The following is a 21,037-nucleotide window of genomic DNA, read 5'->3' as shown; positions in this document are numbered from 1 at the left end:
ATATAAACATACAGAATCATGGCGTTCTATGGACTGCATGTTGAACAGACATTTGTGTACAGTACAGCTGGGATGATCAAACTCAGGGCCTGATTAAGCAAGGATTGCTATTGCGTATGCAGCTGCGATTCCTTACAGAACGCAGCGGCTTTCTCACATGCGCACTACAGTGTATACATTAGTACCCATCGATGCACATCGGCCCCTCACGTACAATTTACACCAGGTCTGACCAGCCACAGAAACTGCAAGTCTCGTCACACGCAGTGAGTACTCAAGGGGCGTATGCAATTGCAGTGGCTAATTTATGCACGCCAATGAAACAGCGTTCAAATGGACAGACGCCTGCGTTTTTATGACCACTCCCCGTCACCATCCCCAAACACTCCAAGCCTGTCATTCACTCTGAGATGGCTTCCTCTGTGCATCTGTAATTGCAGTGTAATCGCAGCACACACGCAGTGCGGCTTTTACGCATGCACACTAGTGAACAATCGGTCGATCTGCATACACTGTTGAATCAGGCCATCAGTCCTCAGTTTTCCAGAAGATGTGTGGATCATTTCTAGTGTGTGAGTTAGTATAGAACACAATTGTGCACCAATTAGGAGATCTGGAAAACATGAGCTGTTATGGGTCCTTGAGGGGGATCGGTACGAAATACCGCCGGAAGCATGTCGGGATTAGACAGTCGGGAAGCCGGTGGTTGGCATTTCGACCGTCGGCTTCCTGACTGCATCCCCCTTGAGGATAGTGTTTGTGTACAGTACCAACACCATGTTTTTTTCCCACTGTATTTTGATGTTGCTCCATGTCTAGCGTATAGAGTTCAGTAGAATCCCACTGTATATCTGTCTATTTTAGTCAATGAAGGATGTGCTCTCTCTGCGCGATGAGCTCTTGGCACCAGGAAATAGGCGTAGAGGGAAACCTCATAGAGGTGCCCTTGTTTGTGTTTCATGGGGAACAAGTAAGAACTGAGGGAGAAGCCCATAAGCTGGATATCCCATTTTATAAACTGGTTGTAGGCCCAAGATAACATTAAATATCTGTTACAAAGACTATTAGCACTATTTCCTTAGCTTCCAATTATTCATGAGAAATTAATGAAGTTTTGCTAGGTTTTACAAAAAGTTTTGATCAAGTAACCTCTTAGACAAGGAAATTTCATCTAGTGCACAGGTTCTCAAACTCGGTCCTCAGGACCCAAAACAGCGCATGTTTTCCAGATTTCCTCACAGAATCAGAAGTAAAATAATTAGCTCCACTTGTGGATCTTTTAAAATGTGTCAGTGAGTAATGACTACACCTGTGCACCTGCTGGTTGACCTGGAAAATGTGACCTGTGTGTGGTCCTGAGGACCGAGTTTGAGAACCACTGATCTAATGACTGTTTAGTAAAAATGTCAGTATAATACACGTATAATAAAGAGTTCTATACAGTTAGTGATTTGGGCTATCAGTCTGATAAAAAAAAATCTCTGCGCACAAGGGCCTATAATAATAGTAAATTCAAAACAACATCTGATCATGCTGATCAAGATTTATCTAAGTCTAGAAAATCCAGACAACCATTATCTGCCACCTGCTAATGTGTGTGGCAATCACACTGCTTCAGTCTGTTGTTTAACCTTAATGAGAAATAATAACATGCTACCACATAATTATATGCCAATTCACCAGCAACATTGGTTTGTAAGTTTGCAGTAATAATTCTCAACTTAAGCTGTCCACGAGTATACCATATTAGAAGATCTGGCCATTTACATACAAACACTTGACCTGTTATAAATGGTGGAAAGCAACCAGAAAGAAAGCATTTTTGTCTTTATTTAGCTTAATAGTATAAAATGCTAATTAATTTCAGTTCTGTCCCCTTACTACAAAACAAAGGTGTGAGTGACTCTTTAAAAAAACCATGACAATCTGAACCGAAGGCTCCATTCTGGGATAACGCTGGATTTTCCGAGTTGGCCAAGTTTGACGGCCGATGCTTTTGGTTACGCGTGCAATCCGGTCCAGGTTAACTTAGATGGGTGCGTAAAATCATTTGACTAATTTAATTTGGATTATTGTATTTCAAATTTGGTTTTACCATTTTTTGCAAGTGAGACATGCTCTCTGTGCTCAGTTTGGAGACCCTCTAGTAGTGGTTTGTCTATCTCCTTGTCAGGGCCTTGCTCTACAGTATAGGCTCTATACTCTACATGCCACGCTTAACCCATTGGTGCCTCCTAAAGATTTATTGTCTCTTAGGAATCTAATATTGGGAATCTCTGTGATGAGGAGTGGCTATATATGATGGGGGGAATAAGAGGTACCACGTCCTGTGTTAAGTTTCAACAAATTAAGGCCCTGATTCAGAGCCGGACGCTCTGAGCAGAGCGCACGCTCTGAATGAGGGCCGTCCTCCATAAAAATGGAGCGTCCTCCTGGACGCTCGTATAGCTGTGGGTCACCACCCACAGCCTATACGAGCGTGCAGTTTGATGGCCGCGATGGTCTTGACCATCGCGACCATCGAAACTGCGAGCCGGAGCCTGCGGTTGTGGTTTTCAACCGCAAGGCCCGGAGTGATTTTGGCTCTATCAGAGCCAAAATCACTCCCACTGACATCACTAGTGATGTCAGTGGGGCCGGCTTCTGACGGTAGGCGTTCCCTTAGGAACGCCCCCGTCAGGGAGGCACGCCCCCGGCACGCCCTCCAAAGGGGGGCGTGCTGTCAATCAACATCGACAGCACGCCCCCTTTGATCAGACACAACGAGCGAAGGAAAGTCCTTCGCTCGTCACGTCTGGCGCATGCGCACGACGGAGCTCCCTCCGTCGTGCGCATGCTCAGTGCAGAACATCGACCCACTTGCGAGCGGACAGCCGCTCGCGAGTGGGTCTGAATCAGGCCCTAAGTTATATATTTTCCACAGTGTGCACTGCACTCCTGAGAGTTTCTGCAACATGGGTATGCGGCAAGACTCTGACTGTCCTAAATGTGGGGACTGACGTTGCTCATTTTGGCACCTGCTTTGGGAGTGTAGGATGGTGGCTGACTTCAGGGACCATGTGTGGGCCTGTGTTTGTGATACCCTGCCAGCACTTCACTCCCTGTGCCCCAAGCTAGATTTATTTGATCTTTCCTTGGAGGAAAATATCTCCACTATGTATTTATTTTGACCACTATAGCTAAAGTCATTATCCACAAACATGCATGGCAAGAGAGCCCCTGAGATGATCAAATAAAAAGTGCTGGTTAACTATGCACCATGAGTTTTCATTGTTTTATATACACCAGTCGCAAAGTCTTATCTAAATAACAAAAATGGGTGCACTGGTAGGGATCCAGATATTTTAGGCATCCTGCTGATGAGAGCACGGGGGTTGGTAGTGGGATCTCTGGGTATGTCCGGCCATGCTTCTTTTAATTGCAGTTGTAACCACATGATCCTACTGTAGATAATACTTATTTTGACGAAATGGGCAATTTACAAAGGCCTTTGTAGCACACCACTATATACTATACTATGTACTGGATTGTGTGCGGACTGGGTTGGATGCGGGATTCCGGTGCTCGGTGTCTAAGCGGACACAATCCTGACGCCGGCATCCCGACCGGGTTACTATACCGATGGCTGTACGTATACTAACCTAACCCCTAACCCTACCCCTCCCTCATGCCTAAACCTATAGCCTCCCCCTTAGTGCCTAAACCTAACCTCCTCCTCATCGCACCGTAAACCTAACCCCTTAGTGCCTAACGTTCCCAATAACCCCGGTACTTACCTTGGGGATCCCGGTGGTCAGAATGCCGGCGCCGGTATTTCGATAAGTGTCAGGATTCCGGCATTTGCATTGTGAACGCCAGAAACCCTGCTATCGGGATCCCGTCTGTACTTTTTTGTTAGTTTTTTTGTTGAGATATTTGATTAGTGCACTTTCTTTGTTTTGCTTGCAATACCTGTGGCAGCACAGACAGTGTAATGGTTAGCATTACCACAACACAGCACTGAGGTCATGGGTTTGATTCCCACCATGGCTCTACCTGTACGGAGTTTGTATATTCTCTCTGTGCTTGCGTGGGTTTCTTCCGGGTATTCTGGTTTCCTCCCACACTCCAAAAATATACTGGTAGGCTAATCGGCACCCTAGTGTGTATGTGTGTGCGCAATGTGATAGGGAACATAGATTGTAAGCTCCACTGGGGCAGGGACAAATATTCTCTGTAAAGCGCTGCAGAATATGTGTGCACTATATAACTGGTAATAATAATAATACCTGATGATCAAAAGAAAATAGGGAATACAAATCAAACCTTGATTCATTCCGATCCCTGAAAGACTTGGACCCAAATCCCTCACAGGCAGGTCTTCTGCGGTTTCATCTGTGGGCGCGGCCATTAGGAAGCTGGTGGGTGATAAATAAATAGTTTGGATTAGCATGCATATGCTTCCTAAAAAATATAAAAAATAAAATAAATTAGGTTTTCCTTCACGACAATTGACAAACTGAATACACAACCTATCTCTAATACTACATATTGCCACATAGAGCGAATAGACAAAGGTGTGTAATATGTCAGCACTGTTTATGTCAATTTTCTAGCTAAACACTGGAATTTAAGATGATATGCCACTAGAAATCTTTTTTTATTTTAACAGGGTGTTTCATTACTTCTCCATCCTTAACCATGGTTCTCCCATAAGACTGTCCCAAAGTTATTGTATCGAGTATTATAAACACAAAAGTGGGCAACTGTCTGTCATTCCAATTGAAGAATCACATCCTACATGTTGTTGCTCCCAGCGTTCTACACTAGCAAGGACAGCAGAGACTGATGGTATGAAGGATGGTGGTGGCAATGGATAAACAGTAACTAAAAAGTGATACGGGTGTGAGATTCAATGCCGGAATAAGTTGTGTGCAGTGCCACCTTACTCCTGCATGTCACTGCCCTCAGCACAGAGTGGCACTGGGGACATATCCGCCTAATTATAATGGCAGGACAAATATAGTGCAAATTTTCTCCTAAGTCACGTCGCTTCCTTCACTTATCCTCCCTGGACAATAAGGGCTCTTTGTATTTTTGTATTACCATACAGAATCCTAGTGGCTCATCTTATGAGCAAAGTGGTGACATATGTAATGATAATGTATTATACAATGCAGTGTGTATTCCAATGAGCACACAATTCTGTAAATTAGCAGCTCCACCATTTTGTGAGTGACAGCAATCTCATTCTGTGAGAGTGCTGAATCTGCAGTTAACCACAAGGTGGTTAACTACCATATCTGTATTGCGCAAGGAACACGTCCATTAAGGAGTCAACCTTAATGATCGTAATTTCGCTGCTTTTTGGAGTTTGAGTGGCAAAAAATTAATAGGTTTTGTGAATTTTCAGATCATGTCTGAGCAGCCTTATTGGGACAAGTGAAACCGTAAGGTATTTTGTCTATGGAATTTCACAGCTTTTTTAAAATGTATTAACTATCAGGGGTTAGATGAGAAAACCGGGACACCTGCAGGGGAGAAGGGCAACAAAATGGTAAACTAACGCAGGTGGAAGAGGGGACAGCACACATGAGGTTGGTTTTGGAGGTGCAGAGAGCGAGATGGCTGTAGGCGTGTGGTGCAGAGCAGTGGTGCAGTGCAAAGGGGGCATCAGTGGGCGACAGAGGGCTCACTGGTAGTGCGTATACACCTGAGAAAATCAAATCAATAAGTCACAAATGGACGAATGCAGCAGTGAGATCCATCTATGCTAAAAATTGAATTTGTAAAAAAAAACCCAAAAAACGTAGCCCCACCCCTCCAGAAAACAACCAGCACCGGGCTTTGGAGCCCCAGTACTGGTTGTGCTAAATACAGGGGACAAACGACGTAGGGGTCCCCCGTATTAAGCACAACCAGCACCAGGCTTTTCACAACCTGTCCTGGTTGCCAAAATACGGGGACAAATGATGTAGTGGTCCCCCATACTTACAGCAACCAGCACTGGGCTCTGAGCCGGTCCTGGTTCTGGAAATACAGGGGGGAAAAATGCGTAGGGCCCCCTTATTTACCAGAACCAGCACCGTACCCTTTCTAGCAGGTGGGTTATGCCACAGCCAGGGGAACCCTTTCACCAGGCCCCCCAGCCGAAGCATCACCCCTTACTGCTAGTCAGCCCAGGCCAGGGACCCCATTAAATGGGTTCCCCTCTCCAGGGAACCCCAGGCCCAGGCTGATAGCCCGGGGCTATCCCCAGCACCCCTGGGCGGTGGGTGCTGGTTTGATTATGTAAAGTGTGGTGCAATTAAATATAAAATATTGTCTTTTGCTGTGGAACTACAGTTCCCAGCAAGCCTCCCCTGCATGCTGGTACTTGGAGAACCACAAGTATCAGTATGCGCTGCATTACGGGCGTGCTGTTAGCTGTAGTTCCACAACAAAAGCAATATTAAAAAAACACACAACACACACACCGTAGAAAAGTATCATTTTATTAAAACATACATGCACGCGCACACACATGCATACACTATCTCACATACTCACCTAATATCCCTGAAGCCAATCTGTCCTCGTCTCCAGTAGACAATTCAATGGATTACCTGTAATAAAAAATTTCATACTCACCTCCTCCTAAGCGTTGTCCTCTTCGTTCCAAAGTAGGCAAATCCAGGGTCTTGGCAAAAAAAACAAAAACGAATTACCCGAGCCCACGGACATTAGTAGTGTTCTCTAAGAACACTACTACCCGAATGACAGCTCCGCTGCGGGATTTCAGTCCAGAAATCCCGGTGTGGAGCGCTCATTGGCTGAGAGAGTCGAGCCTTCTGCCTCTCAGCCAATGAGCGGTTCTCACCATTGAATTCAATGGTGAGAACCAAACGTGCCCTTTTCAAAAATGGCACCTCAGCGCCATTTTTTAAATTCAAAGATGGCTGCTGCGAGCCAATCAAGTCTCACGACATCATCGCCCCGCCCCCTCGGCTGGCTTAAATACTGCCAGTACGAGTTGCCGTGTACTCAATCGGCTGTGGGGAGGCAGCAGAGAAGAGCTGCCGAAGACAGAAGATGCCGCGGAAGCCCTGGATGGGTGACGGCCAGAAAAAAGAGCTTAAAGGCCGTCGCCCTCCAGGTGAAGACGCCATAGAAGTCCTGGGGGAGCGGCAGCCATGTAAAAGAGCTTAAGGCTGCAGCCACCCAGGTGAAGGTCCCGCTAAATAAAATATTTTAAAAAACGGTGTCTGTTTTATTTTAATATTTATTTTGCCCTTATAATATGTGTGTCTACATTAAATATATTGATATTTTCATTTGTTCAATAGTGACTTGTCTGTTTATAGAAAATCTATTATGAGCGTATAACAGACTATACATAATACTGTAGCTTTGTCATTTTTGTATTTGTATATCGTGTGGGATTCAGCAAACACCATTGATGTGGCTGCATATATATCCTGCAAGACCGCCACCTAAGACCAACTGTGAGAGAACAGAAATACAGTACAATAGGCCCCACTTTTGCACATTCGTGTAACACGGTGTTCAATCATATATACAGTCAGGTGCATAAATATTGGGACATTGACAGAATTTTCATATTTTGGCCTCTATTCACCACCACAATGGCTTTGAAATGAAACATACAAGATGTGCTTTAACTGCAGACTTTCAGATTTAATTTGAGGGTAATTACATCCAAATCAGGTGAACGGTGTAGGAATTACAACGGTTTCGATATGTGCCTCCCACTTTTTAAGGTGCCAAAAGTAATGGGACAAACTAAACAATCCTAAATCTAACTTTCACTTTTTAATACTTTGATGCAAATCCTTTGCAGACAAATACAGCCTGAAGTCTGCAACGCATAGACATCACCAGACGCTGGGTTTCATCCCTGGTGATGCTCTGCCAGGCCTCTACAGCAAATGTCTTCAGTTCCTGCTTATTCTTGGGGCATTTTCCCTTCAGTTTTGTCTTCATCAAGTGAAATGCATGCTCAGTCGGATTCAGGTCAGGGGACTGACTTGGCCATTGCATAACATTCCTCTTTTTAGCCTTAAAAAACTCTTTGGTTGCTTTTGCAGTATGCTTCGGGTCATTGTCCATCTGCACTGTGAAGCACCGTCCAATGAGTTCTGAAGCATTTGACTGAATATGAGCATATAATATTGCCCGAAACACTTCAAAATTCATTCTGCTGCTTTTGTCAGCAGTCACATCATCAATAAATACAAGGGAACCAGTTCCATTTGCAGCCATACATGCCCACGCCATGACACTACCACCACCATGCTTCACTGATGAGATGGTATGTTTTGGTTCATGAGCAGTTCCTTTCCTACTCCATACTCTTCTCTTCCCATCACTCTGATACAAGTTGATCTTTGTCTCATCTGTCCATAGGATGTTCCAGAACTGTAATAGCTTTTTTAGATGTTGTTTGGCAAACTCTAATCTGGTCTTCCTGTTTTTGTGGCTCACCAATGGTTTACATCTTGTGGTGAATCCTCTATATTCACTCTTGTGAAGTCTTCTCTTGATTGTTGACTTTGACACATATACACCTACCTCCTGGAGAGTGTTCTTGATTTGGCCAACTGTTGTGAAGGGGTTTTTTTTCACCAGGGAAATAATTCTTCTGTCATCCACCACAGTTGTTTTCCGTGGTCTTCCAGGTCTTTTGGTGTTGCTGAGCGTTCCGGTGCGTTCTTTCTTTTTATGAATGTTCCAAACAGTTGATTTGGCCACACCTAATGTTTTTGCTATCTCTCTGATGGGTTTGTTTTGATTTTTCAGCCTAATGATGGCTTGCTTCACTGATAGTGACAGCTCTTTGGATCTCATATAGAGTCGACAGCAACTGATTCCAAAGGCAAATGTCACATCTAGAATCAACTCCAAACCTTTTACCTGCTTAATTGATAATGAAATAACGAGGGAATATCCAACACCTGTCCATGAAATAGCTTTTGAGTTGCTAGTCCCATTACTTTTGGCCCCTTAAAAAGTGGGAGGCACATATAGAAACCCTTGTAATTTCTACACCGTTCACCTGATTTGGATGTAATTACCCTCAAATTAAATCTGAAAGTCGGCAGTTAAAGCACATCTTGTTTGTTTCATTTCAAAGCCATGGTGGTGGTGAACAGAGGCCAAAATATGAAAATTCTGTCAATGTCCCAATATTTCTGCACCTGCCTGTATGCTCATTATGTTTGGTGAATGTTTTGTTCGTTTGTTGACCTGACGAGCTCAACAGGATATCACAGAAGGGTGCCACTATAGGACAGTACTGTTTTACAATTATCTAAATGTCAAGTTACAAATGATTACATCTATTGGGCTAGGTATGTCTATTAATGCATCTTCAATTGAAAAAAAAAAGGGAGAGTTATGGTAAAACTTACCATTGTTAACTCTCTTTCTTCGAAGTCCATAGGGTTCACAGGGTAGACAATGGGGTGTAGGTGGGACTTGGAGGACCGGACACCGACAGAAAAGCAGTTTTTCAATCTCAGGATGCTCTGGGCCTTGCCCCTATACCCCGCCCACAGCCACTCAATTTTGTTAACAAGCCCAAGGCAGGAGCAGGATCAGAGAGAAGGAAGACTGGTACACTGAAGAATCACACACTCATACAGAGAAGGAAACAAGTGACCAAGAGAAGAAACCCATAGAAGCCAGGTACGTCAGGGCGAAGAAAGAGAGTTAACAAGGGTAAGTTTTACCATAACTCTCCTTTTTTCTTCAGGGTCCACAGGGCTCCACAGGGGAGACAATGGGGATGTCCCAAAGCAGTTTTTCAAGAACGGGGACATTCCTGAGTTGAGAGGATAACCCGGCGCCCGAAGGAAGCATCCTGAGAGGCACATGTATCAAAGGCATAGAACCTAAGAAAAGTGTGGACAGAAGACCACGTGACTGACTTGCATAGCTGTTTAGCAGAGGCGCCACACCGGGCTGCCCACGAGGGACCCACAGTGCGAGTAGAATGAGCATATATTGTAGCTGGCACAGGAAGGTCCGTCTGAGTATAAGCCTGTGAGATAGTCATGCAAAGCCTTATGGCCAGAGTCTGTTTGTTAGTTGCCCATCCCATTTTCTGGAATCCATATAAGATGAAGAGGGAGTCCGATTTCCTGATGGCACTAGTACGGTTCACGTAGATCTTCAGAGCACGGACCACATCCAAAGAAGCCTCACCAGCCGAGAGGTCTGGTGATTGAAAGGCCGGAACCACAATATTCTCATTAAGGTAGAAACGAGAAACCACCCTGGGAAGGAAGCCCGGGTGCATTCTAAGAACAGCCCTGTCCTGCTGAACGATTAAAAAGGTAGAGCGACATGAAAGCGCCCCTAAATCAGAAACCCTACAGGCAGATGCTATAGCCAGAATAAACAGAGACTTTTGACATCCACTGATTCCAGGGGTTCGAATTGAGGTTCCGAAGTGCGTGGAGAACCACTGGCAAATCCCACAGAGCCACAGGAGGGACAAAGGGAAATTGTATACGTAGAACACCTTGTAGGAAGATGGTGAAAATCCGTTGGAGGAGCAATTCTACACTGGAACAGGATGAACAGAGCGGAGACGTGCACTTTCAGATATGCCAGGCAGAGTCAAAGATCCAATCCAGCCTGAAGAAAGGCAAGTATTCTAGAAACCTTAAAAACTTGAGGGTCATAGTTTCTAGGAGCACACCACTGGAAATATGTATGCCATAATCGGTGACAAATTCTTTCCGAGGCCGGTTTACATGTTCTGAGCATGGTCTGGAACACAGATATGGAAAATCCCTTAGCCCTTAGGAGGGATGTCTCAAGAGCCAAGCCGTTAAAGACAGATGGGCCAGATCCGTATGTAAGAGGAGCATCTATGGAGAGACTTTGTAGATCGGAGCGCCAATGGCATCTGGGTCAAGCCAGAGCTACTAACAGGACTGTGCCCCCTTCCTGTTTGAAATTCTGAAGAATCAGAGGAAGGGATATTGGAGGGAAGAGGTAAGCCAAATGGATGGTCCACCTCACAGATAATGCGTCCATGAAGGCTGTGTTGGGATCCCTTGTCCTGGCTCCATACACTGGAAGTTTGTGGTTGTGTCTTGAGGCCATGAGGTCCAGATCCGGTAGACCCCATTTGTCTACAGGAATTGAAAGACTTCTGGATGTAGAGACCACTTTTCTGCATACACGTCGTGACGACTGAGGAAATCCGCTTCCCAATTGAGAATTCCTGGGATGAACACTGCGGAGATGGCTGGGAGAATGCGGGACACTTCTGCCATCGCTGTCTGACTTGGTGATTGAGGTAGGCCACTGCCGTGGCTTTGTCAGACTGTACTTGTACTGGCTTGCCCTGAAGACTATCCTGAGCCAGAGTGAGAGTTCTGTAGATGGCTCAGAGTTCCAGGACGTTGATTGGTAAGATCATCTAGGCTGGAATCCAGCGGCCTTGGAAGGAATGCTGGCCGGTCACTGCGCCCCACCCGTGGAGGCTTGCGTCCGTGGTGAGGTGTGCCCAATCTGGGATCCAAAAGGGGCGTCCCTTGTCTAAGTGGGACGTCTGTAGCCACCAGGATAGGGACAGGTGAACCTCCGGGGAGAGGCCCATCGTCTGGGATCTGAGCAGATGGGGCAGCCCGTTCCACCTGGAGAGGATCAGGTGTTGTAGGAGGCCTGGAGTGAAACTGAGCGAACTCCACCATGTCAAAGGTGGACACCATGGATTCCAGGGTCTGCATTGCAGAGTGAATTGCCACTCGGAGACTGTGTAGTAGTCTGCGCACCCGGTGTTGTAATACCGAGACTTGTCTGCTGTTAGGAAGATTCTCTGAACCTGTGAGTTCATGAGGACTCCCAGATGTACAATTCTTTGAGAAGGTGTCAAGGAAGACTTTTCCAGTTGATCAGCCAACCGTGCATTTGTAGAAATGCAATGGTTACCTGTTGGTGGTGAAGAATTTATGGGGAGCTGGCCAACAGCAAGAGATCGTCTAAGTATGGGAGCAGTCTGATCCCTTGGACGATGAAGATAGACTGCCATAACTGCCGTGATCTTGGTAAAGACCCAGTGGAAAGGCCAAAAGGCAGAGCCTGAAATTGGTAATGTTGCTGTAGTATAGCAAACTGGAGATATTGTTGATGAGAAGGTGCTATAGGTACATGTAGGTAAGCGTCCTGAATGTCCAGAGACACCATAAAGTCCCCAGGCTCCATAGCCAGGATAATAGAACAAGATATCCCCAGAATAAGGCAGAGACTCTAATGCCTTTTTAAAGTCCAAATCTGTCTTCCATAAGTGGAGCCAAACAATACGGCTGATTATTACAGAAGTGGCAGATGCCTTGGAGGCTAGGAGAGCAGTATCCATAGCTGCCCAAATAGGAGGCTGCATCTCTAATGTGAGATATGTAGGACAGCTGTTCCCTCGAAGCATCAGAGGGAAATGTCTCTTCTAGGCCGTAGCCCTAGTAGGACAAGAGTATATAGATTTTAGACAAGCATCCATCCTTCTATCCGTCGTCTCCTTCAAGGAGGTTGCAGTATGGATAGGTAAGGTAGCATTCTTGACCAGACGTGTCACGTGGGAATCCACTGCTGGGGGAACTTACCATTTAGTGCAATCAGTAGTGGGAAGAGGGTAAAAGAAACTTAAAAGCTTAGGAAGCTGAAATATTTTACTGGGCATATTCCATGTCTCACTCATATGATCAGATAGCTGATCAGAGTGAGGAAACTCTGGTAAAACTACCCTTTGTGGCTCTTTTGCCTTAGAAGCAAGTTCTGTCTCTTCTATTTGAAGAATAGATTTTACAGCTCTCACAAGTGCAGGTATATTCAATTTAGAGGCGGGTTCCTTGTCTCCCGAGGGGGGAGTCAAAGTGAGATAGGTCTGTGCCGTCTGCCTCCCCAGATGATAATTCAGAATCTGATAGCTGTATGGACTGGGAAGATAACACAGCACGCTTAGTAGGTTTACTAGGTAAGGGTCTCTCCTTTTGCAGCATTTGTTGAAAGGCTATAGAGGTATCCGCCAGACTCTGCACTGTGGTAGAAAGTACGTCTACCCATGGGGGAGGCAAAGGGGTTGCAGGGAGTACATGCTGTGGCCATCCCATAGAGGGAGCTACCACAGGGACCGGGGCAGTATAACAAGATGCACAAAGACCTTCCTGAATGAGGTCCTCTAAAGCTAAGGATCTAAGAGAAAACCAGAGTGGAAGCAGCAGGTTACTTGTTATTCATGCCTCTGCCAGACATAGCTGCAAGAATAATGTAACACACAATCTGACACAGTTCAGTGAGCAACTCAGATGTAAGTGCAATATGGCACAGTGTAGTGCGCAACAGCAATATAAAGGTATTTGATAACCCTCACAAATATAGGGAGATGTGAGGTACAATGAACCCCCTATACTCTAGTATGCCAGGGTTATAGTAGAATAAAGGGAAAGGTATAAGCTGACCAGTGGCGTAACTAGGGTATTTGGAGCCCAGGACAAATTTGAAAAGGGAGCCCCCCCTCACCCGATGTGGCCGCGCCGAAGGCGAGCGCGTCAAAAAATGGGCGTGGTCACTTAAAAACATTCCTATCCATATGCACCTTAACCCCAGTAGTACCCCTTATACAGTACCCCCAGTATGCAGTTGTGGTCCCTCTTATGCAGGCCCATAGTAGTACCCCTTATACAGTATCCCCAGTAGTGGTCCCCCTTATACAGCCCCCAATTAGTTCCCCTTACTCAGTACCCCCAGTAGTGGCCCCCCCAAATGCAGTGCCCCATGTAGTGTTCCCCCTTATGCAGTGCCCCCAGTAGCAGTCCCCACAATGCAGTGCGCCCAGTAGCGGTATCCCCATATGCAGTGCCCTTTATATGGTGGCCCCAGTAGTAGTCCCCCCCCTATGCAGTGCCCTTTATATAGTGCCCCCAGCAGTAGTCCCCCCCCCATGCAGTTTTCCCAGTAGTGGCCCCCTTATGCAGGCACCCAGTAGTGATCCCCCCTATCCAGTGCCCCTTCCTATTATTGCCCCCAGTAGTGGTCCCCCGAGTGCAGTGCCTATAGCAGTAGGCCCCTTTTATAATGCCCCCAGTGGTAGTTCCCCCCCCCCCAAGTAGTAGTCCCCAGTAGAGGTTCCCCCTCCCGATTAAGTGCCCCCAGTAGTAGCCCCACCCAGTAGAGGTCATCCCAATAATGGTGCCCCCAGTAGTAGCCACCCCTCCCCCGTTGTGCCCCCACCCCCAGTAGTAGCCACCCCCCCGTTGTGCCCCCACCCCCAGTAGTAGCAACCCCCCTCCCCCATTGTGCCCCCAGTAGTGCAGATAGGTTAAAAAAATAATAATATATATATATCTAAAAATATACTTACCTGAATCCACGCTGCTGCTGCTCCGGTCCGCAACACCGCTCCCGCCGCCCGCCAGTCCTCCCGGGCTGGCGCGCTCAGCATTATGGGACAGATGTCATGACGTCTGTCCCATTACCCACTGCAGGAGCTGGACGGAAGCCCGGCTCTTGCAGTGGGTGCTGCAGCAGTCAATGAGAGTCTCTGACTCTCATTGGCTGTTTAACACACGCATCGCCGCCAGCGCTGGTGGCGATGCGTGTGTTATGCACAGCCTGAGCTCGCCTCCTAGCGCTATTGGGCAAGCGCTCAGGGGGAGGGAACTGGCTCAGCTGTGCAGCACAGGACCGGCGCTGGAAGCCTAGCGCCGGTACTGTGTAAATGTGTAGCGCTGACCGCACTCATTGCGGTCGGCGCTACAACGGCGCCCAGGGCACGCACCCCGCTCGCCACTGAAGCTGACAGTAATAGGAAAAAAAGAAAACATACAGCAGCGCTAGCACAAGTCACATACAAATGCAGAATATACAATATAACTGCAGTGGGCACTAAAATCAACTACACAGACTGCAGTGGCTGGTAGGCTATAGCGCTGTAAAAACCTAGCCCTTGGGAGAGGTATACAAGGAGACTGGACCCAGCGTTCCCGGAGACCTGAATGCAGAGAATGGCTGCCGTGAGTCTCAGAGGGGGCAGAGGGTGAGGGAGGAGCAGCAAGACCGCAGTGGGATGGCGCCCTAAGCTGGGGGAGGGGCTGCAGGGAGAGCGCCTTCTCCTCTATGCTAACATTAACCACTGGGTCACATGGCCTGAAATCGTGCCCTGCGCCAGTGTTTGTATTGCCCTGTTGATCTAGTGGAGTCCCGGATTAACCGGTGTCCGCATCAGCGCCTCCAGTTTGTCCCCCAAGACCGGTGACAAGACTGCGCAATAGATGCAGGTCCCCGCAAGCGGGGATCTGCCTTACCTGTCCCCTTGAGTCCTGGCTGCAGTCTGGGAACTGGGGAGCCTTGCTAGCTAGGTCCCCATTAGAGCCACGCTGGGAGTACCTAGCCGACGGCTGGTGTCACGGCGCCGCGGAGGGGTGATGGAGCAGCAGTGCAGACGCCCAAAGGACTGTCTCGGGCTCAGCAGTAAAATAAATTAAAATAAAATCATAAAAATAAGCTTGGGCAGCTTAATAGCAGCCCCACTGTTAGAACGGTGAACCAGCTCCTGCCGGACACCAACGAAACAGGGTTGCCCTCAGGTTGTGGGCGGAGTACGGAGTATAGGGGGAAGGACCGAAGCATTCTGGGATTGAAAAGCTTTGCTGTTGGTATCCAGTCCTCCAAGTTCCACCTACACCCCATTGTCTCCGCTGTGGAGCCCTATGGACCCTGAAGAAGAAAGACAGTGTTCTGCTTTTCAGCAATTTTCACTTTATGCGGGGTTCCGGAACCTAACCATAGTCGCCAGTTCTGCTTATAACAAGCGAAATTGGGCTTGATATTTTTTTTGTCATTTATTTTTTTTTTTTTGCCCAGCCGCTGGATGCGTTTTTTTTTTCTTTGTGTGCACTTTGCGCAAGCAGATGCCACTTGCCAGGCAGAGGGAACAGAGTTGCATGGTCACTGACGCCATCAAACAGGTCTGCAGAAAGTGCGCCCCTGGAAGTAAAAGTATGTGAATGAGTGTCTATGTGTGTGTGATTACACTGGTAGTGACTGAGGGAGGGGAAGGCTGTGTCTGGGGAATAGAGGGCAGTAGGCAGAGGATGGTGTAAAGTTGGAGGGGACAGGCAAGAGGGAGAGTAAAATTGATGAAGGAAATGAGGCAGGTACATGGGGGGGGGGGGGGGAGAGTTAAAACTCGCACGGCTGTAAACGAGAGGGGATAATGGTATTCGACAAGTGAAAGGAATAAGGCAGGTAAAGAAGAGGGGTGAAAGGAATGGAGGGCAGGGGTAGAGTCAAGTAAATGAAGGCTAGCAAGAGAATGGGCTAGGAAAAGAGGGAGGAGAAAAAGCAATATAGGCAGATAATAAGATGGTGAGGGGAATGCAGAGCCGGCCCTAGGCATAGGCATTCTAAACAAATGCCTAGGGCGACGAACGCCTAGGGGCATCCACGGCTTTGCATCTCTGCCTCCCCCCACTGCCGTGAACAGAGCTAGGCACCGATCGGGCAGCGCAGCAGTCAGCCAGATAGGCAGTCAGGTGACTGTGTTGACAGCTGAGCCATAGCCCCCTTGTCTGCCATTTCGCTCCGCTCAAAGCACCGCCGGCCATTTCTTGAAGGCTGGAGGCGGAGCACAGCACTCTGCACCCTGTGCGGTGACACACTCCACCTCAGCCACACAGCACCGGGAACATTGCGTTCCACTCCTCCATCTACACTGCCCGCCAGGGTTGGGGGGGGATGATACTGAGGCTGTCGTTTTCGGGGATTTTTTTTTTAATACTTTAAATAGTGGGGCTGCCAGACGGCTCTTTCCCCTGCTGCTACTGGCAGACCCCCTTCCCCGGGGAAAAATAGCTTAGCAGCTTCACCTCCTTGAGCTCTGCAAGCTGCTTGTAGTACGCAGACGTGATGTCGCACATACCATCAGTGTGAAGAGGCGAGCCACCAGCGGTCATGCAGCTGCTGCTGTTCTGCGTCGAGTCCATTAACCTTCACCTTGAAATGTTTAAGAATAAGGAACACAGGCAGCACTCTTTTGAGTATGACTTCAAAGTCAACCGCAGCCCCGTTTGCTGGCCGCTGGACTGAATAACAGGCATGGAAGTCAAAGTGACTGATTTCCACTTATCTGCCTGCCCTGCTTTCTGAAATCTGATTGTGCACTGACAGGACCGCAGTGCTCAGTACAGGAAGAGGCGTGATTAGCAACTAAAGAGGTACCAGTCACCAGATGTCCCCGTCTGCTTCAAGTCCAGCCCACCCAAACATGAGCCCAAATGCCCTGATCCGTTTATCCAAGCCCACACCTGACTCTTGTCTAACCAACGGTCTGTGTCCACCACCCCCTAACCCTACACACCCCCCCCTCCGTGTGTCACCCACCGCCTCTCTCTCTTCACTCTTTATCACAAATTTTGTATTTGCACTTGTCTCCATCAGTACCTACCTATGTGTGTCTGTATCTTTACCCATGTGTCTTTGCTTAGCCATCTGTGCCACTGCCTGTACCCATGTGTGCCTGTGTCCGTAGGTATGTCATTCCTCTGCCCGTACCCATGTGTGCCACAGCCCGTACTCACGTGTGCCTGCCTGTAGCTATATGTTCCTCTGCCCGTACCCACTTGTGCCTGTGTCTGTAGTTATGTTCATCTGCCCGTACCCACGTGTGCCTCTACCGTACCCATGTGTGTCTCTGCCCGTACCCACATGTGCCTGTAGCTATATGTTCCTCTACCTGTACCCATGTGTGCTTGTGTCTGTAGTCTGTGTCTGTAGTCATGTGTTCTTCTCCCTGTACCCACTTGTGCTTGTGCCCATACCCATGTGTGTCTCTGCCCATACCCATGTGTGCCCATATCCATGTGCTCCTTTGTCCATAGCTATATGTTCCTCTGCCCTTACCCATGTGTGCTTGTGTCTGTAGTTATGTGTTCACGTATAAACACTAAGATGTTTGGTGGGATGATCTGCTAGGGGGCACCATCCAGAATTTTGCCTAGGGCACCAAATTGGCTAGGGCCGGCTCTGGGGGAATGAGATGGGTATGGGGCATGTTAAGTGGGGATGGGGAGTCATAATATTTAGGTTAGTGAAGAGCGGGGGGTAAAGAAAGTTAAGCAGGTAGAGAATGAAGGACAAAGAGACATTTTCCCTAAATTGGGCTTTTTTACGACTTTTTAGGATTCGTTTGGGCTTGTTTCTTGTTTTTAATTTCAGAGTTGGCAACCCTGAACCTAACCGCTGTATGAGTTAGGAACCCTATTGTACTTCTGTCCCACAGTTGGTCACAGGTGGTGGGGGTCTTAAAAAACGTCCTACATGGGGACTGATATGTTGACCTGTTAGACATCATGTGGTGTATAAAAATGTTGTTTTCATTACTTGGGGAGTGCCCTCTCTACCCAGGGCCGGCGCAATACGGTCAGCTGGTCCTGCACAGCAGGGAGGTGCCAGGCTAGAGAGGCGCAGCAGCCGCCTTCTCCATTTTCTGGGCACTCGCTGAGATTTTATTACCAGCGGCACCTGGTGCTCCTTCCCTGCAGCCGGAGCTCACTCCTGAGCTCCGCTTTCTGACTCCTGCAGTGTGTGAATGGAGAGATATCATAACGTCACTCCCACAGTGCTGAGCGTGAGGAGATCTCAGACAGAGGCAGGCGCAGGAGCAGGACTTCAGGTAATTACAATGTTGTATTGTGTGTCATTATGTGTAAGGGGCACTACTACTGTTGGCATTGCATAAGGGGCACTACTACTGTGGTAATTGCATAAGGGCCACTACTACTGTGGGCATTATGTATAAGGGACACCTCTACTGTGGGCATTATGTGTAAGAGGCACTACTACTTTGGGCATTTACGTGTAAGGGGCACTACTACTGTGGGCATTCCATAAAGGGCATTATTATTACCAGTTATTTATATAGCGCACACATATTCCGCAGCGCTTTACAGAGAATATTCGGCCATTCACATCCGTCCCTGCCCCAGTGGAGCTTACAATCTATATTCCCTACCGCATGCTCACACACATACACACTAGGGTAATTTTGTTAGGAGCCAATTAACCTACAAGTATATTTTTGCAGTGTGGGAGGAAACCGGAGTACCCGGGGGAAACCCACGCAAGCACAGCGAGAATATACAAACTCCACACAGTTAGGGCCGTAGTGGGTATCGAACCAACGACCTCAGTGCTGTGAGGCAGTAATGCTACCATTACACCATCTGTGCTGCCCTATTATGTGTAAGGGGCACTACTACTGTGGGCATTTACGTGTAAGGGGCACTACTACTGTGGGCATTCCATAAAGGCCACTACTACTGTGGGCATTATGTGTAAGTAGCACTACTACTGTCTGTCTACTTATGTGTGCTCCTCTGTCCCCTACTTTGTGTGTATATGTCCTATCTGTCCCTCTTCCTTTTTCTACCATCTGCCTGTACCCTTGCACTGCACCACATGTGTTCCAGCCTTGTCTTCCAATTCTCCAATTGTTACACCTTTCCTCCTCTTTTGCTTGGTGATAGTTGGGCAGCACTGATTTTGACTATGTATCTATTTTTACTAGGTTAATAGTAGATGGAAATGCCCATTTGCATGTGCCATTATTTGGGTGTATTGCTATTCCGCATTATGGCAATGTGAATTGAGAATTTTAAATTTTAGCAGAAATAAAAGGGGGACTGTCCTACAAAAATTAGGATACATGGGAGCATATAGGTGTAAAATAGGTGAGGGTTGCTAGCACTACATGCATCTTTACCAGAAATCACGCAGAGTGAAAAATCGTGATTTTTTTTTTGTGGCAATAATCGTACCAGTCATACATTTACAGAATCATTGTACAGTGCAGAAACAATACAGATGAAGCCGGTGTACCCCAGCTCTGAGGCTGCACTGTACACCCCACACTAACATCTCATGTACATAGGACACATGGTAATGTACTAACCCTGTCCTCGGTGGAGTTTTCACCTGAAGGTGATGCCCTAGGCCCTGTTCTGCTGCCCAGCGTCAGCCGTACAGCTCCCCAGCAACGGTTGCTACAGCCAAGTAGCATCTACGTCACTTCCCAGCGCCATGTGCAGCCCCATTTCTGGCAGGCTTGCGTCATCGGCATGGACAGCGCCATTACTGTTCAGGCAGCCGGTCACCGACATATGCAGCGCCATTATGATTACTGGCAGGCAACCCGTGTGCCATAACGAGTATATGGGCTGTTGAGCATGCGCAGTGAATTTTCCATGTGTGAATAGTCTTTTATGTACGTGCAATAGACTACAAAGCCCATAGTTCCGTGCGGTCATACAGATTGCGTGCAGATTGGGGGAGAATGAAGCGCATGGTACAGGCTGACAGAGAGAAGGAAACGAAGGTATTCTGTAATCAGTAAGCTAGAGACCACTAATTCACAAATAACTGTCACTATGAAGACATAGTTCATAGAAAATAAACACAACCTCCTCAGTGACTATGGCTGCCAGCTGGCTCAGAGCTCAGTGTATGACATAGTTATCACCAATCCCAGGTTTTTTAACATTGGTCCCCATATTTCATTTTTGTCCACCTATACAGTAAAACTGTTCTTTTCCTGCAAGTTGGGTCCCCATGATTATTTCTGCTCTCACCATCCTGAGGTGGCGAGCACTAATCCGCCCACGATTGGGCTTTTGGGCACCCAACTCATCGGGCCCAATAGTTTGCATGGGTTTAGCCGCTTTACACGACGAAACCCAGTGCATTTGGGTGTAACATGGGCAATAAGTAATGAGCACCCACAGAAATCGCGCCCATCGGCAAAACAATTGAAAATTCAATATAAATAAAGCATAATAATATTGCACGTCGGGCGCCCATTATCTGCAGGCAATTAAAAACAATTGAATTCCCGCCAAAGTTCAAGTGGCAAGCTGCAAAATGTGCCTGAAATTTTAAAATGATGGTTCTGTAACTGTGATAATGTTGTTGGCATTGACAGATCCGTTTATTTTTCTTAAGTGTCTATCAGTGTTTCTGTTTTTCCTGGTTTGCAGCCGTGTTTCGCCTTTGG

The 21,037-nt window shown here is 47.3% G+C and overlaps 2 protein-coding genes across 3 annotated transcripts in view; one reads left to right on the top strand and one right to left on the bottom strand.

Annotated features, from left to right (window-relative positions):
- Positions 1 to 20,016, bottom strand: part of RPGRIP1L (RPGRIP1 like) — a 151,216-nt gene extending 131,200 nt beyond the window's left edge. The window contains exons 1-2 of the mRNA XM_088471852.1: positions 19,940 to 20,016; positions 4,306 to 4,397 (exon numbers count right to left, since the gene is read on the bottom strand). Of these exons, the coding sequence (XP_088327978.1) occupies positions 4,306 to 4,390 (85 nt within the window). The 5' untranslated portion in view covers positions 4,391 to 4,397; positions 19,940 to 20,016. The remainder of the gene's footprint in view (positions 1 to 4,305; positions 4,398 to 19,939) is intronic.
- Positions 20,017 to 20,268: 252 nt separating this feature from the next.
- FTO (FTO alpha-ketoglutarate dependent dioxygenase) overlaps positions 20,269 to 21,037 on the top strand; it is a 345,229-nt gene continuing 344,460 nt past the window's right edge. For both annotated transcript variants that reach the window (XM_088471946.1, XM_088471947.1), the window contains exon 1: positions 20,269 to 20,362. In XM_088471946.1, coding sequence (XP_088328072.1) covers positions 20,321 to 20,362 — 42 coding nt within the window. In that variant the 5' untranslated portion in view covers positions 20,269 to 20,320. The remainder of the gene's footprint in view (positions 20,363 to 21,037) is intronic.

Source organism: Taudactylus pleione, unplaced genomic scaffold (genome assembly GCF_031769625.1).
Source record: "Taudactylus pleione unplaced genomic scaffold, aTauple2 ptg000117l, whole genome shotgun sequence".
Lineage (NCBI taxonomy): Eukaryota > Metazoa > Chordata > Amphibia > Anura > Myobatrachidae > Taudactylus > Taudactylus pleione.
Note: the sequence above shows the minus strand (reverse complement) of the source record. Positions and strands in the feature narration are given on the sequence as shown.